Here is a 17,500-nt window from a genome sequence, read left to right on the forward strand (position 1 = left end):
CGTGGGAGCATGACCCCGGACGACCCTAGAATTTTAGGGATTTTTTTTTCCTGAGTGGGAGCCCTGAAAAGATGACACATTGTAGTTTTTTTTTTTTTTTTTTTTTTTTTTTTTTTTTTGGTTGTTGTTGTTGTTTATTTTATTTTTCATGTTTTCTGTAATAGTTGGACTTGTGGCCCAGTGGTAAATGCGCCTCCGATCGATGTTAAGAAGCGAGTGTCCACTGGTTCGAGTCCTATAATCATAATTATGGGCCTTGAGTTTTTACCCCCTTCCTCTTCCAGTCTCCTTGAGTGAGTGCTAAGTCTGGATGCTAGTCATTCGCCGGATGAGACGATAAACCGAGGTCTCATGTGTAGCATGCTCTTATAAGCGAGGAAAAAAAAACAAAAAAAACCCACGATGACAAAAGTGTTTGTCCCTTGTCTTATATTATCATCATCTTAGATGGACAGACTATGAATAAATAAACTAACGAATACGGGTTTGTTCCTGGCACTACAAGTCTGTAGAAGAAAAAAAACCAAGTATTGATAGTAAAACAAATATACTTACTGACAGAGAAGAAGAAGAAGAAGAAGAAGAAGAAGAAGAAGAAGAAGAAGAAGAAGAAGAAGAAGATGATGATGATGATGATGATGATGAAGAAGAAGATGATGATGATGGAGAAGAAGAAGAAGCAGTCTGCCTGTCTGCCTGCCTGTCTGAATAATTATGTCTGTCTGCCTGCTTGTCTGTCTGCCTGCCTGCTTGTCTGCCTGTCTGTAGAATTATGTTTGCCTGTCTGTCTGCCTGTCTGTCTGTCTGTCTGTCTGCCTGTCTGTAGAATTATGTTTGCCTGTCTGTCTGCCTGTCTGTCTGCCTGTCTGTAGAATTATGTTTGCCTGTCTGTCTGCCTGTCTGCCTGTCTGTCTGTCAGTCTACCTGTCTGTCCCTCCATCCCTTCCTTCCCTCTTCCCCCCCTCCCTATACCTGTGAAATTCGATGTTAATTCTATTTGTCTGACGTCACCAGGTGCGGTGCGGCAGTGTCTACGTCAGCGCTGACGACACGGCACGGCGGGTGACGCAGTCGGCGGTGACGTGCACAGCGGTCGGCCAGAGAAAGACGCGGCGAGCCGGCAAGTACACGGTGGCCGTGGGTACATCACATGGACACGGTGAGTAGTGCGACTCTGGTTCGGATCTGTTGTGTTGTGTGGTGGTGTGTTGACTGGTTGATTGATTGATTGATTGATTGTGATGTGGATACTTATATAGCGCCTATCCTCATATCGGAGACCAAGCTCTAAGTGCTTCACAAAACACGGGGTCATTAAATTTTGCATAACAGGCTGCCGACCTGGGTAGAGCCGACTGACGGCTGCCACTGCCACTGGGCACTCATCATTCGTTTCCTGTGTCATTCAATCAGACTTCAGGCACGCACACATACACACTCAAACAGACATGTAACATTTTATGTGTATGACCGGTTTTGGGTTTTTGTTTTGTTTTGTTTGTTTGTTTGTTTTTGTTTGTCTGTTGTTTGTTTTTACCCAGCCATGTTGGCAGCCATATTCCGTCTTCGGGGGTGTGCGTGCTGGGTGTGTTCTTGTTTCCATATATATATATATATATGTATATATATATATATATATATATATATATATATATATATATATATATATATATATACATATATATATATGTGTGTGTGTGTGTGTGTGTGTGTGTGTGTGTGTTGGTTGGAGAGAGTGTGTGCATGTGTATGGATATGAATGTGTGAATGCGTTCGTTTTATTACTTTTTACGATGTTAATGATGCTGATGGTGATCATTCTTCGTTGTAGTAGCAGTAGATGTAGCAGTGTTAACAAAATTATTATTATTATTGTGTCGTTATCGTTAATGTTGTTATTGTTATTGTTGTCACAAGGACAGATTGGAAGACTGGGCGATGCCTAAAATCTTTATCCTTGAGTAATAAAGTTTTTGAATCTCCCTCTCTCTCTGTCTCTGTCTCTCTCTCTCTCTCTCTCTCTCTCTCTCTCTCCCTCTCTCTCTCGTTCTCTTTCTGTCCTTGTCGTTTGCTTTCTGTATCTTCCTTTCATTTTTTCTTCTTCTTTTTTTTTATACTGTATTTAAACATAGACGTGATGAACATTAAATACAGAGTATACGTAGACACACACATATAGACACACGGACACATAGACACAGACAGACATACAGACACACAGACACAGACACAAACACAGACACAGACACACACACACACACACACACAGAGACACAAACACAGACACACATAAACACTCAAGCAGACAGACAGACAGACAGAGAGAAGGAACGAAGGAACGAACGAACGAACAAATGACCGAACCTTTTTTATTGAGGGAAAAAAAGGAATAAGCACAAATGGCTTGTTTTCATCCTGCCCTCAGAGAGAGAGAGACAGACAGACAGAGAGACAGAGACTGAGAGGGAGCAATGGTGGTAATACCCAGACCTCGCACAATTACCGAGTTTTGCCAGAGGTCAGATTTTAAAGTCAACAGCTGGATTCACATGAGAAACGCTGGTATCAAGCGGGTTACAGATCACTGAGCTGAAGCGAACCGATCTCTCTCTCTCTCTCTCTCTCTCTCTCTCTCTCTCTCTCCGTTATGTGTGATCTGATAGATCATCTCCCATAAAGGGTTAACGGTCTTGGTGTCAGAGATAGTCTGTCGTGTTGTGTGTCGTTACCTGCAGGCTTGTCGTTAACTGAAGAAATCCCAGTACTTGAATACAGCATCCGACGGGCGCAATAGTCGAGTGGTTAAAGCGTTGGACTTTCAGTCTGCGGGTCCCGGGTTCGAATCTAGGTAACCTCGCCTGGTGGGTAAAGGGTGAAGATTTTTTCCGATCTCCCAGGTCAACATAATTATAATTATGTGCAAACTTGCTTGTGCCCGAACCCCCTCCGTGTGTATAAGCAAGCAAAAGATCAAATACGCACGTTAAAGATCCTGTAATCCATGTCAGCGTTCGGTGGGTTATGGAAACAAGAAGATACCCAGCATGCTCACCCCGAAAACGGTGTATGGCTGCCTACGTGGCGGGGTAAAAATTGTCCTACACGTAAAAGCCCACTCGTGTACATAGGAATGAACGTGGGCGTTGTAGCTCACGAACTAAGAAGAAGAAGAAATATAGCAGACAAAGTTGAACAGCTATGCTTCTTCTTAGCAGCAAATGCTGCAGTTGTGTTTCTCTGGTTAGGGTTAGGGTTAGTTGGGATTGGGAGAGTTAGGGTTACGGTTAGAAAGGTTTATAAAATTATTAGTATACCCAATTTCTAGATTGTTCGTGCTACGGTTACGAGGGTTAGAGTTCTTTCTTTCTCTGTCTCTGGACCTTGCGATTGGAATGAACTTCCTCTTTCGCTTCGTCAAGTCTCCACACTCAGCTCTTTCAAGTCTGGCCTTAAAACCCACCTCTTCCCAAAACAGCCTCCCTTGCCTGCCCTTCCTTGTCTTTACTTTCTACAGTTTTAGAGTTATGCATGCGTGTGAATGACTGGTGCGAAAGCGCTTAGAGTTGTCTCTGCACAAGATTCAGCGCTATATAAATACCATTATTATTATTATTCTTATTATTAATATTCTTCTTCTTCTTCTTCTTCTTATTATTATTATTAAAGCGTCGGTCTAGTGGTAACGCGTCTGCCTGGGAAGCCTCAGAATCTGAGCGCACTGGTTCGGAATTCGACACTCACCAGTATTTTCTCCCGCTCCACTAGACCTTAAGTGGTGGTCTGAACGCGGGAGGAAGGTGGCAGAATGGTTAAGACGCTCAGCTGCCAATACAGAGAGTCCGTGAGGGTGTGGGTTCGAATCCCGCTCTCGCCCTTTCTCCTAAGTTTGACTGGAAAATCAAACTGAGCGTCTAGTCTTTCGGATGAGACGATAAACCGAGGTCCCGTGTGCAGCACGCACTTGGCGCACTGAAAAAGAACCCATGACAACGAGAGTGTTGTCCTCTGGCGAAATTACGTAAAATGAAATCCACTTTCATAGGTACACAAATATGTAAGCATGCACTCAAGGCCTGACTAAGCGCGTTGGGTTATGCTGCTGGTCAGGCATCTGCTCAACAGATGTGGTGTAGCGTGTATGGATTTGTCCGAACGCAGTGACGCCTCCTTGAGAAAGTGAAACTGAAACTGAACGCGGGTTGTTAATTAACGGATGAGACGATAAACAGAGCAGAATCCATGGCAACAAAAGGGTTGTCCCTTGCAAAATTCTGTCGGAAAATCAGCTTTGATAGGAAAATACACGTGCAGGCAGACAAAATAGAGTATTATATATATATATATATATATATATATATATATATATATATATATATATATATATATATATATATATATATATACACACACATACATGTATACATACATACATATATATATACACAATGCAATGCAATAGAGTTAAAATTAGAGTTAGTTAAGGTTAGGGTTAGTGTTTGTTTTATTCGATATAATCAGAGCGACATTTGATGGTAGGTGTGTTGAAATAGTTAACAAAAAAACAACAACAGAGAAAGAAAGGAAGAACAAGCAGATAGACTAACAAAGAAAACAAGGCAGATAGACTAACAAAGAAAACAAGGCAATGTATGGGATTAAAGAACAATGAAGACACCCAACGTCGCTATAATACTGTTCCCGATTGGTGAGGAAGATATTGTATATCAGTTCTGAGTCCAGTTCATTTCTGAGTCAAATTGTGAAAGGTCAGGGCTAAGGTTTGTTTGGACTGGAGTTGACACTAGAGTTAGTTATGGTTCGGGTTAAAAATGCTAAGGTTACGAGAATTAAGAGTTTTAGGGTTAGGTTTAAAGTTAGAGTGATGGTTTAATTAACCAAACCATGTGACTTTTCGATTAGATTTGTACTTTCTGTGTCATCAGTAGGGCTTACTTGTGTATGTTTGCCTGCGCGTTTGAGGCATAACAATTTACAGGTGCGATCTATTTATCTTCACAACATGACGTCCGTAAACTGCTGAAGCAGGTGCTTTTTTTTTTCTCAGGGAGAAAGCTCATTGTTCTTCCTGTGTGCATGTTCAATTTGATTTTGTCAATGCCCAACCCACCACATAACTGCCATATCTGTCTACCCGAATCAAAACCCACCAATTATCTGTCATATCTGTATACCCAGTTTAAAAACCCATCACTCATCTGCCACTTATCTGTCTACCCAAATCAAAACCCATCATGTATCTGCCATATCTTGCCTGTACAAATCAAAACCCATCATGTATCTGCCATATCTTGCCTGTACAAATCAAAACCCATCATGTATCTGCCATATCTTGTCTGTACATATCAAAACCCATCATGTATCTGCTATATCTTGTCTGTACAAATCAAAACCCATCATGTATCAGACATAACTATCCTCTGTCTATGCAAATCAAAATGATACATACTTCATCTGCCATATCTGTCTACCCTTTCTTTTTGAAGCACTTGTGGTTAGCGCTCACCAAGAGGTAGTGCCCCCGACTACAGAGGAAGCGAATGTCCATGCGTTCGAGTCTCTTCCCATCCCCAACCCCCAAAGAAAAAAACAAAAAGAAAAAAAAAGAGAGGAAAAAAAGGTTCTTTAAAAAAAAAAAAATCATTTTACTCTGCCAATTTACTAGTAGGCCTTGAGTAGTAGAATGGGTGCGAGCTATTCCTATGAGACGATAAGCAGTGTCTACGTAAGCAATAAGAGTTAGGCACACGTGAAATAACCCATGGCAATAATAGGGTTGATCCTGGCAAAAATCATGTGTAAATATCCAATTTGATAGTAAAACAAAATATATTTGCAAAACGCGGAAAAACAAACAAACAAACAAACCGAAACCTGCTGTACCGCGCGCACTGTGGCCTACCGATGCACTCTTCAAGGGGGGGGAGAGCAGCCAGAATTGTACATAGCTGTTTCAAAGTCTGTTGTGACAAACGGTCAGACAATACAAAATATAAATAAAACAATGCGATACAATACAATATGCTTTAAAAAAAAAAAAAAAAAAAAAAAAAGCAGATAAAACAATAACAACAACAACAAAAACGACAACAACAAACCCCCAAACAAAACAAAAAAAAAAAAAAAAAAAAAACAAAAAAAAACAAAACCTCAACCAAACCCACACACACGAAAAGATTGCTTTCAAAATGATTACAATTATGAACATCATCAGCGGATGGTTGGTTGGTAAAGGCGCTTTTTTTTAGCATTGACAGAATTGCATTCCCTCTTCTGTGTGTCTGCTTGCAGTTAAGGACAGCCGTGCAGTTTAAGGACACTACAGCAAACTAGATCAGAGCGGTGGGTGCGTGTGAAACGTAGGTAGCTGTTGTGAAAGAAGAAGAAGAAGAAGAAAAAAAAAAGAAGAAGACTGATTGATTGATTGATTGATTGATTGATTGATTGATTGAATCTTTGATGGGTAAAGAATGAGGCGCAGTAAAGGCCTTTTTACAATTCTACCCATTAAACGACACAAAGCATAAAAATAAAGAACGACACAAAACATAGAAATAAAGAAATAAAATTGAACAAAATGAAATGAACGAATAAGAATAGTAACTGGAATAGTCTATTAAAAGTAACAAAGCGATGAAAAGAACAATTGGTACATTATCATGTACGTACGTACGTACGTACTTACACACACACACACACACACACACACACACACACACACACACACACACACACACACACACACACACTTATAAAACAAGGAAACAAAGACATACGTACACATTCACGCCCACACACTCAAACACATACAAACACACACACGCACTTACTGTTCATTTGCTAGCACGATGACACATACATTCAAGAAGAAGAAGAAGAAGAAGAAGGAGAAGGAGGAGGAGGAGGAGGAGGAGGAGGAGCAGAAGGAGAAGAAGTGTAGTAGTAGTAGCACGGTAGTAGTTCAGTGTGTAAAATAGATGAATTTCGTAGACGGCACTCCACACGTTTTGTTTTGTTTTGTGTTTTATAATTATTTATATGGTCGGTGTCGACATTCTTTGTACAGTCTATTCCTCCTGCTCTTCTTCTCTCTCCTCCTCCTCCTCCTCTTCTTCTTCTTCTTCTTATCCTCCTCCTCCTCCTCTTCTTCTTCTTCCGTTTTCAGCCAGTGATTGCTGTGCGTTCCTTCTTTCTTTCTTTATTCATTTGTTTGCTTGCTTACTTATTTATTTATCTACCTATTCATTCATTCGTTCAGTCATTTGAGCAGAATATGTAAAACAAGAGAGGCAAGGCCTTCAAGACTCACTTGTGATACACTTTAAAAAAAAATCCAAGCTTTTTATGTATTGAGTATAATTTCAAAATGTAATTTTTAAGATGAGAAAGATCAGTTTAAAGCAAATTAAGTCCCCTAGCATTAATTGCAGAGTAATTTCCCTTTTTTACTATCTGCACCAAAACATTTTGCAAATTAAATAAAACTTCCATGCTTAGCAAAAGAAGTTCCTGTTTGAACATAAAATGATAATAATGACTGCTCTTGTTGTTGGGTCAGAATATCAGATCAAAGTGCCAAGTTTAGAGAATACAAAAAATATAAATATAACAGTAAATGCACTTTGCATATAATTATATTAGGCTTCATTTTTGTGTGTGTGTGTGCCCATCCCAGAGGTGCAATATTGTTTTAAACAAGATGACTGGAAAGAACTGAATTTTTCCTATTTTTATGCCTAATTTGGTGTCAACTGACAAAGTATTTGCAGAGAAAATGTCAATGTTAAAGTTTACCACGGTCACTCAGACACACAGACACACACACACACACACCACACACACAGAGACAACCGAACACCGGGTTAAAACATAGACTCACTTTGAGTCAAAAACCAAACAAACAAAAAACCCCTTTAATTATAATTGTTGTCGGGTGACAAAGCAGCTAACTAGGTCATATCTTAATGGTATTGGCGATTTGCCAGCCGACAACAATTTTGCGGGAAGCAACAATCCATCGGTTAACACACACACACACACACACTTTCGATCCGTTTAAAATCGATGGTCATAGTTTAAAGCTTCAGTTCACACACACACACATACACACACACACGTGTTTATTCTCTCTCTCTCTCTCTCTCTCTCTCTACACACACACACACACACACACACACACACATTGTGTGTGTAAATATAAGAGATAGATAAATATTCATATATTTTAGATGTGGCACATTCATGAGTTTGTCATGAAGGGACAATAACAATCAAACAAACGAAAAAAAAACAACAACACAAAACAACAACAACACCCCCCCCCAAAAAAAAAAAAAAACAAAAACAAAAAACAACAAAAAAACAACAACAACAACAACAAAAAACACACAAAAAAACAAACAAACAAAAAACAACAACAAAAAAACCGCAGTGTTGTAGATTGCTGACATACATAGTTATGCGCGACTTGGGAAGAGATCCAACTTTGTCCTAACAACGCCATGACATTCATAATAAACCTGACGAGTTATGACAGACGGCATAGTACACACACACACATATATATAAAAGAAGAAGATAATATTAATAATTCTCGTACCTCGCCTAGCAACCTTGCCTGTTCTACCGCTTTAGCGGAGAGGTGCATAAGAATAATGATAATTATTATTATAACCGTTCACCTGGGAGCGAGATTTTAAAGCCTGAGAAAAAAAAAACATAAAAAAAATACCTGCAACAGTAACTTGACCTTTCAGTAGCCGCGTTACAAAGCCAGTTGGGGGCCTCAATAAACTCAAATTTTCAGTACCACTGAGGAGTAGAAAGCGGACTTCAACTAATGATTGTAATGGAATGATAATAATTATAACATGTGTAACAGGGTATTAACATATTGTTGAACTATGTGATGCTTTATCAAGTGAGTTTTTTTTTCTTTCTTTCTTTGTTTTCTTTTCTTTGATTTCTTTCTTTCTTTCCTTCCTTTCGTCTTTCTTTTCTGAAAACAAAATATGTCATTACTCTTTTTTTTGTTTTTAACCAAAGTAAACTTTCTTCGTTGGATGACAATAAATGGCCGGATTGTAACATGCACATAATTAGTGATAGGAGGGTTTTTTGACTCACTTGTGTAAACAAAGTGAGTCTATGTTTTAACCCGGTGTTCGGTTGTCTGTGTGTGTGTGTGTGTGTGTGTGTGTCCGTGGTAAACTTTAACATTGACATTTTCTCTGCAAATACTTTGTCAGTTGACACCAAATTTGGCATAAAAATAGGAAAAAATCAGTTCTTTCCAGTCAGCTTGTTTAAAACAATATTGCACCTCGGGGTTGTGCACAAAAAATTATATGCAAACTAATTATATGCAAACTGCATTTACTGTTATATTTATATTTTTTGTATTCTCTAAACTTGGCACTTTGACCTCTTATTCTGACACAACAACAAGAGGAGTCACTACCATCATTTTTTTGTTCAAACAGGAACCTCTTTTGCTAAGCATGGAATTTTTATTTATTTTGGAAACGTTTTGGTGCAGATAGTAAAAAAGGGAAATTACTCTGTAATTAATGCTAGGGGACTTAATTTATCACAAGTGAGTCTTGAAGGCCTTGCCTCTCTTGTTGTTGTTTTTGTTGTTGTTTTGTTTTGGTCTTCTTATTTATTGAGTAATAAATGACGTAATGGCTGAGATTGTAGGGGAGGATACTTTGCTTTTAAAGCGGCAACTGAATACCTTGCTTTTCCTTGCTAAAACCATGCACATGGTTTGCCGTGTTGCATACGCGAGCTTTTTAGCGACGTTGAGTTTGCATGGCAGTAAGAATGTTCCATGGCAGGTTTAACTCTCTCCATACGAACGGCGAAAGAGACGACGTTAACAGCGTTTCACCCCAATTTTCATCATCAAAATATTGCAAGCGGAAGGCTCTTATACTGAAGAGGTGAATATTGACAAAGAATACCACAATTCTGACGACGGAAGCTAAAGGTTGGGTCATTGAGACACCCACTGGACATCCGAGGGGTCTGTGTAGAGGAGAAGAGAGGACTGGCCGTACTGAGTGAGTTCACACACACACACACACACACACACACACACACACACACACACACACACACTTAGGCCAAGCGTATCTAATAATTGCTTTTTCCTGTTATGATTTTGTCTTTTTTTGTTTGTTTTGTTTTTGGGCGGGATAAAAAAAAAACACACAAAAAAAACAAGCTGCATCAGTATTGTGATTCTAGTGTCAATAAAGATGACTTTGACTAAACCACACACACACACACACACACACACACACACACACACACACACTTCTAAAGGCTTCAAACTTTGCAGTTTCAGTTTCAGTTTCACTTTCTCAAGGAGGCGTCACTGCGTTCGGACAAATCCATACACGCTACACCACATCTGTTGAGCAGATGCCTGACCAGCAGCATAACCCAACGCGCTTAGTCAGGCCTTGAGTGCATGCTTACATATTTGTGTACCTATGAAAGTGGATTTCATTTTACGTAATTTCGCCAGAGGACAACACTCTCGTTGCCATGGGTTCTTTTTCAGTGCGCCAAGTGCGTGCTGCACACGGGACCTCGGTTTATCGTCTCATCCGAAAGACTAGACGCTCAGTTTGATTTTCCAGTCAAACTTAGGAGAAAGGGCGAGAGCGGGATTCGAACCCACACCCTCACGGACTCTCTGTATTGGCAGCTGAGCGTCTTAACCATTCTGCCACCTTCCTCCACACTTTGCATTATGAGAACTTCAAACGAAACACTGTGACACAGCCTCGGGCCGCTGAACTTGAAATTCTTCGCTTTGGGCAAGTCAAGTGTATAGGAGACCAGATGGCTGAACGCTGATTGTGCATACCGTTTGGGGATTCAGCAAAATGTGTGTGTGTGTGTGTGTGTGTGTGTGTGTGTGTGTGTGTGTGTGTGTGTGTGTGTGTGTGTGTGAGTGTCTCTGTGTGTGTGTGCTTGCGTGCGTGCGTGTGTGTGTATGTGTGCAGTGTGTGTCAGTGAGTCGATGTATGTGTATGTGCGTTCGTTTATGGTGTGGTGTGGTGTGGTGTGGTGTGGTGTGTGTGTGTGTGTGTGTGTGTGTGTGTGTGTGTGTGTGTGTGTGTGTGTGTGTGTGTGTGTGTGTGTGTGTGTGTGTCTGTCTGTCTGTCTGTCTGTCTGATTGTCTGTGTGAGTCACAGTGTGTGTGTATGTGTGCGTGCGTGCGTGCGTGCGTGTGTGTGTGTGTGTGTGTGTGTGTGTGTCTGTCTGTGTGTCTGTCTGTCTGTGTGTCTGTCTGTGTAAGTCACAGTGTGTGTGTTACTCTCTCTCTCTCTCTCTGTGTGTGTGTGTGTGTGTGTGTGTGTGTGTGTGTGTGTGTGTGTGTGTGTGTGTGTGTGTGAAAATAGAGAGAGACATACAGACACAGAGAGACACAGGGACAGAAAGAACTCATAACTAAGAAATGATTGTATACATGGCCAACCAGCCTGTTTCGCAATAAGAAGAACGGAACATCCATATATATTCATGGTACACAAATAAAATGTCGCCAGTAAAGGGGAAATGGAGAAAGACATGGAGATAGAGATAGATAGATAGATAGATAGATAGATAGATAGATAGATAGAGAGAGAGAGAGAGAGAGAGAGAGAGAGAGAGAGAGAGAGAGAGAGAGTGTGTGTGTGTGTGTGTGGACATGCATACGTTTCCATTTGCGAGGTAAAGATTTAGACCGGGGGACATAAAATAATGTACGGTGGTTGGTCCCCCTTCTGCTGATTAAAATTATACAGTGGGTGTGCGTTGTAGGGGGGACGGGGGGTAGTATGGAGAGAGAGAGAGATAGAGTCTGATGAGATCACTTTCCGGAATGGTGGAAGTGATGATAGACCTTTGGTTTGGTTGTGCCGGGGTGCTGGATGAGTGGAAGGAGGGTGTGGGTGTGCGTGTGGATGTAGGGGTGCGTGTGTGTGTGTGTGTGTGTGTGTGTGTGTGTGTGTGTGTGTGTGTGTGTGTGTGCAAGCGCGTTGGTTTGCTCTGCACGCGAACATGCACTGTCCTTGTGTTTGTGTGTGTACACACACACACACACACACACACACACACACACACACACACACACACACACAACCAAGAGAAAGAAAGAAAGAAAGAAAAGAGATCGTGCGACGACCATCAACAATAATTTATATTTGTCCAATCAATAACATTCCCTTGCGTAAACGCTGAGCCTTTTCTCTCTCTCCCTCTCTCTTTCTCTCTCTCTCTCTCTCTGTCTCTCTCCCACACCCACACTCCCCTACCCCCCAGTTACAATCCTCCCACCCAACCCCACCCCCCTCCCCCTTGCCCGCGCCCCCTACCTCCCCCCTCCCCCCCTGTCCCTGCTGCGCATGCTCCTTTCCTCTTCCTCCTCCTCCGCCTCCTCCCTCCTCCACCGTCGCAACGCTTAATAGAGAGTTACCGCAACGACCGCGAAAAACTTGTACTACGGAGAGGCACTCCACAAGACTGAGAAAATGGCAGGGTGAGTGTGTGGGGTGGGGGGGGTGGGGGTGGGGGGTGGGGGAGGGTCAGGGCGGGGGGGAGGGAGGGGGGAGGGGGGAGGAGAGGAGGGTTTGGGGACAGGGTTGGAAGCGGTGTGGGAGTTCGGTATTGGTGGTGGGTGGTGGTGTGTGTGTGGGGTGGGAGGTGAGTCTCCCCGTGCCTTAATGTACAGCAACAGCTGATTTCTCTACACAGGACAAGACCTTGACCTTGACCCCCCCCCCCCCAAAAAAAGAAAAGAAAAACAAACAAAAAAAAAAGAAAAACAAACAAAAAAAAAAAAAAAAAAAAAACCCGCTGCGCCGCTTCTGTTCAGGTTCAAAGTTTAGGCCGATAGCGGGGCCGTAGACATCTGTCTTTTAAAAGGAAATAAAAATCAACTAATTCTTTTTTTTTCTCTCCATCTTTAGACATGGAAAACAGAAGTTTTTCTTTTCTTTTTAAGGGAAATAAAACACATTCATATTCATATAATATATCATCTTTTTTAAACTGTGATTTAATGAAGCCTTTATCTGCACGAAAGTGTGTCAATATAAATGACTGGAAACGTTGATTTAAAAAAAATTGTTTTTGTTTTTGTTCTTGTTGCAATCATTATGTCTTTTTTTTCTAGCTCTCTCCCCTTTTATCAGGTTAACAACTTCTCTTGTACGAAGTCCGTTAATTAAGTAATTTTCTTTGTGTAAGTGTACTTGACTGTTTATTTCAAACATTCATCTTTGATTTCCAACCTCCATCTTCCATACACTCACCATTTACCTACCTAATGATGATGACAACAACCATAATGATGGAGTCTCCCGTCGGTCCGACCGATGAGTAGGCAGGCAGGCTTATCTGTCGGTGTGTGTCCTCATATGGGAGAAGAGGCCGATTCTGGATGCGCAGCACTTCCCACAGGTGTTGCAAGGGAAAACGTCTCCAGAAGTTGAGCCCTGCTTCCTTCGTTCACGCTTCTCCTTAATGGCTAGCGTTCTCTTGTTTTCAAACGTCTTTATGCCACTAGAGCACAGCATCCTCCAGCGAGAGCGGTCAAGGGCATCGGTTTCCCAGGAAGAGATGTCTATGTCACAGGCTTTGAGGTTTGTCTTCAAGGTGTCCTTGAAGCGCTTGCAGGGTCTTCCAAGTTCACGGTGGCCTTCCTTCAACTGGTCATACAAAAGCATCTCCGGGATCCTGCTGTCTGTCATGTGGACAACGTTTCCTGTCCAGCGTAGCTGGCACTGTATCAGCAGGCTTTCGATGCTGGGCAGGCCGCTCCTCTCTAGTACCTGGAGGTTGGAGACCCTGTCTTGCCACTTTATGCCGAGGATCTTTCGTAGGCATCTCTGGTGAAACTGCTCAAGTTGTTAAATGTGACGGCGATACGTCGTCCATGTTTCACAGCAGTACAAGGTGGTCAGCACATAATAATGATAATGTCATAATAGTAAATGATGACGACAACAACAACAAAACAAACATAATAAGAATAACAATAACACTACTACTACTACTACTACTACTACTACTACTACTAACAACAACAACAACAACAACAACAATAACAATACTACGACTACTACTACTAACAATAATAACAATAATCATTGTCATCACAACAACAACAACAACATTAACAATAATCATCATCATCATCATCATCATCATCATCATCACACACACACACACACAACACACACACACACACACATCCCCCTCTCGCTCACCCACTCACTCTCACTGAACTTGGCCTTGTGCCTGTTGCACTCACTCAGTGTATCCTCGGGGACTTCCTATACTGTCGTCATGTTTCGTCTCGGCGCAACAGTTGGGAAAGAATGAAGAAAAGAAAAAAAGGGGGGAAAAAAAAACCCCAAACCGGCGATGTCCTTGGCCTCTTTCGATTTTTTCGAGGCCAAAGACTGGACTGGTTGCTTGCGTCGTTTTACGAAGCAGGGCAAGTGATGGGACATGGGGAGTAGGGGTGGAGCGAATGGAGGGTGTGGGGGGGGGGGGGGGAGGGCGGGAGAGGGAGGTGGTGGAAGGGGGCATACGAGGGTCGGGGGGCTGGATGATGGTAGGGGTGGGGCGAAGGAGTTGGTGGGGGGAGAGGGAGGGGGGTGAGAGAAGAGAGAGAGAGAGGAAGGGAGGGGGGAAGAGACAGAGGCAGCCAAAGGATGATTATTTGGGGGTGGGGGTAGGGGGGGTGTACAGTGAGGGCGGAGCGGGGGCGGGGGGGTCGAGGGGGAGGAGGGGGGACAGCGTAGGGTGGGGGTGGGGGTGATAGACAGAAGAGAAGCAGTGCGGTGCGCAGTTCGTGGTATAAGGCATGTCAGTGCATTGCCGGGTAGGGAGGGGGGGGGGGGGGGGGCCGGGGTGTGAGGTGGAAAGTAAAAAAAGGGGGACGGAGAGGAGTTATAGTGGGGGAGATGGAGGAGGAGGAGGAGGAGATTGTGGGGGGCGGAAGGGAAAGGACAGAGAGCGAGAGAGAGAGGGGTGTGGGGGGGTTTGGGGAGAGGTGGGTATGAGTATCGATCTGTGGCTTGCCTTGCTTTGCCTTTCGGTAGGGTTACACACGTGCCGTGCGCGCGCGCGCGCGTGTGTGTGTGTGTGTGTGTGTGTGTGTATGTATATATATGTGTGTGTGTGTGTGTGTGTGTGTGTGTGTGTGTGTGTGAGGTGCGGGGGAGTGAGAAAACGATGAGAGAGAGACAGACACAGACAGACAGAGACAGAGACAGAGACAGAGAGAGAGGCGCAAGGGAGAGGTTTGGGGCATGGAGGTTGTAGAAAGGGAAAACCTGTCCGATCGCGTACAACCTTGTCATCACCACACGACAATTATCCCTTATCTGTCTGTCTGTCTTTGTCTCTATCTGTATCTCTCTCTCTCTCTCTCTCTCTGTGCATCTCTCTCATCGTAATCATCATCGACATCGTCATCGTCACCACCCGTCATTTATTTCTCTCTCTTCCCGTGCCCTTCTTCTCTTCCACCTCCCTCCCTGTGTGTGTGTGTGTGTGTGTGTGTGTGTGTGTGTGTGTGTGTGTGTGTGTGTGCTCGCTGTCTGTGAGCCTTCCTTCTCCACCTCCCTCCCTGTGTGTGTGTGTGTGTGTGTGTGTGTGTGTGTGTGTGTGTGTGTGTGTGTGTGTGTGTGTGTGTGTGTGTGTGTGTGTGTGTGCTCGCTGTCTGTCTCTTTCTGCTACGTTTTTTTTTTCTCTTTCCATACGTCGATGTCGAGCTGTTTGTTTATTTATCCATTTATTTCTTTATTCATTCATTTGTTTATTTTTCTGATAATTCATTCGTTTATTTCTTCTTCTTCTTCTTCTCATTTCCAATATTATTGTTATTACTGTGATTCAGGTGTTTGTTCAACCTTCTCTCTCTCTCTTTGTCTCTCTCTTTCGCTCTCTCTCTCTCTCTTTGTCACACACACACACACACACACACACACACACACACACACACACACACACACACACACACACACACACACACACACACACACACACAGACTCTCTCTCCCTCTCTCTCTCTCTCCCTAACCTCGGCATCTATAGGTATTCTTTTTTTCCCATCCGTTCTTTCTTTGTCAACAGTAATGATTATTGAATTAATTAAGAACTGGATATATAAACCACACTGAACTCAAAGAACAAGTTGCTGAGTTTCTTGTTAAGTGAGCTTCCTTACCTCGGTTGAAGGCGTGTCTTCGAACGTGTGTGTGTGTGTGTGTGTGTGTGTGTGTGTGTGAGTGAGTATTGACAGCGCCGCGTGCAAGCAGCCCGCTTTGAATTAGTGTCACTCCTCTCTCTCTCTCTCTCTCTCTCTCTGTTGTCAAGGTCAGAAATGCTGAGCCCTGCAAGTCTTGTGGGGTGTGCCATGCGTGCGTGCGTGCGTGCGTGTGTGTGTGAGAGAGAGGAGTGAGAGAGAGTGAGTGTGAGTGCGCGTGTGTGTTGATAGATTTTTCTTCTTCGAAGGACACACCCCCCCCCCCACCCCACTCCCCCCCTCCAACCCCCCCCTCTCTCTCTCTCACACACACACATGGACCGAGAAAGAGAGGTAAAGAGACAGAGAGAGTTCGATGAAGTAAGAAGCATTGGCGCCTCGGATTGTGTACCCTACAGCTGATGATTTGGAATGAGAGAGACAGAGAGAAAGTGAGATAGACAGAGGGAGAGAGACAGAGAGAGAGAGAGACAGCGAGGGAGAGACAGACTGCTGACAGATAGATATCATGTATTGTTGTGGAGTGTGTTTTTCTGGACACCAGTATTGCTGCTACTGCTGCTGCTGCGCCAGTTGTGGTATGTATATATGTATGTATGTATGTATGGATGGATGGATAGATGGATGCCGTGTATGTATGTATGTATGTATGTATGTATGTATGTATACCTCTCCTCTCTTTCTTTCTCTCGCTCTTTCTGTATATATATATATATATATATATATATATATATATATATATATATATATATATATATATGTATATATATATATATATATATATATATATATATATATATATATATATGTGTGTGTGTGTGTGTGTGTGTGTGTGTATACATGCATAAATATAATGTGTATGATGTGTATGTTTATATTTATATGAAATCATATGAGGTGATTTGTGGCTGAATGTTTGATTTCTTTTCTTTCTTTATTTTGATGAAAGAAAACAAATGGAGAATTGTTGTTTTTGTGTGTTTTATTTAATTTTTTTGTGTTTTTTTTAATAATCATCAAAGCATTCTTTGTGACTTTACTCATCTTCGGCCATTTCTTTTTTTTTTTAAATTATTAATTTTTTTATTGTGAATAAATCAGTCTGTTGTAAGACGTTTCCTTCTTTACCTATGCTTTCTAGTTATTCGTCTATTGTTTATATTATGTCTTCTATCAGCCTCCTCACCGTCCCCCACCCCCTCC

The 17,500-nt window shown here is 42.4% G+C and overlaps 1 protein-coding gene across 2 annotated transcripts in view; it reads left to right on the top strand.

Annotated features, from left to right (window-relative positions):
• LOC143284865 (uncharacterized) overlaps window positions 1-17,500 on the top strand; it is a 153,147-nt gene that overhangs the window by 54,730 nt on the left and 80,917 nt on the right. For both annotated transcript variants that reach the window (XM_076591975.1, XM_076591982.1), the window contains one exon: window positions 1,015-1,159. In XM_076591975.1, the coding sequence (XP_076448090.1) occupies window positions 1,015-1,159 (145 nt within the window). The remainder of the gene's footprint in view (window positions 1-1,014; window positions 1,160-17,500) is intronic.

This window comes from Babylonia areolata, chromosome 1, assembly GCF_041734735.1.
Source record: "Babylonia areolata isolate BAREFJ2019XMU chromosome 1, ASM4173473v1, whole genome shotgun sequence".
NCBI classification, from domain to species: Eukaryota; Metazoa; Mollusca; class Gastropoda; order Neogastropoda; family Buccinidae; genus Babylonia; species Babylonia areolata.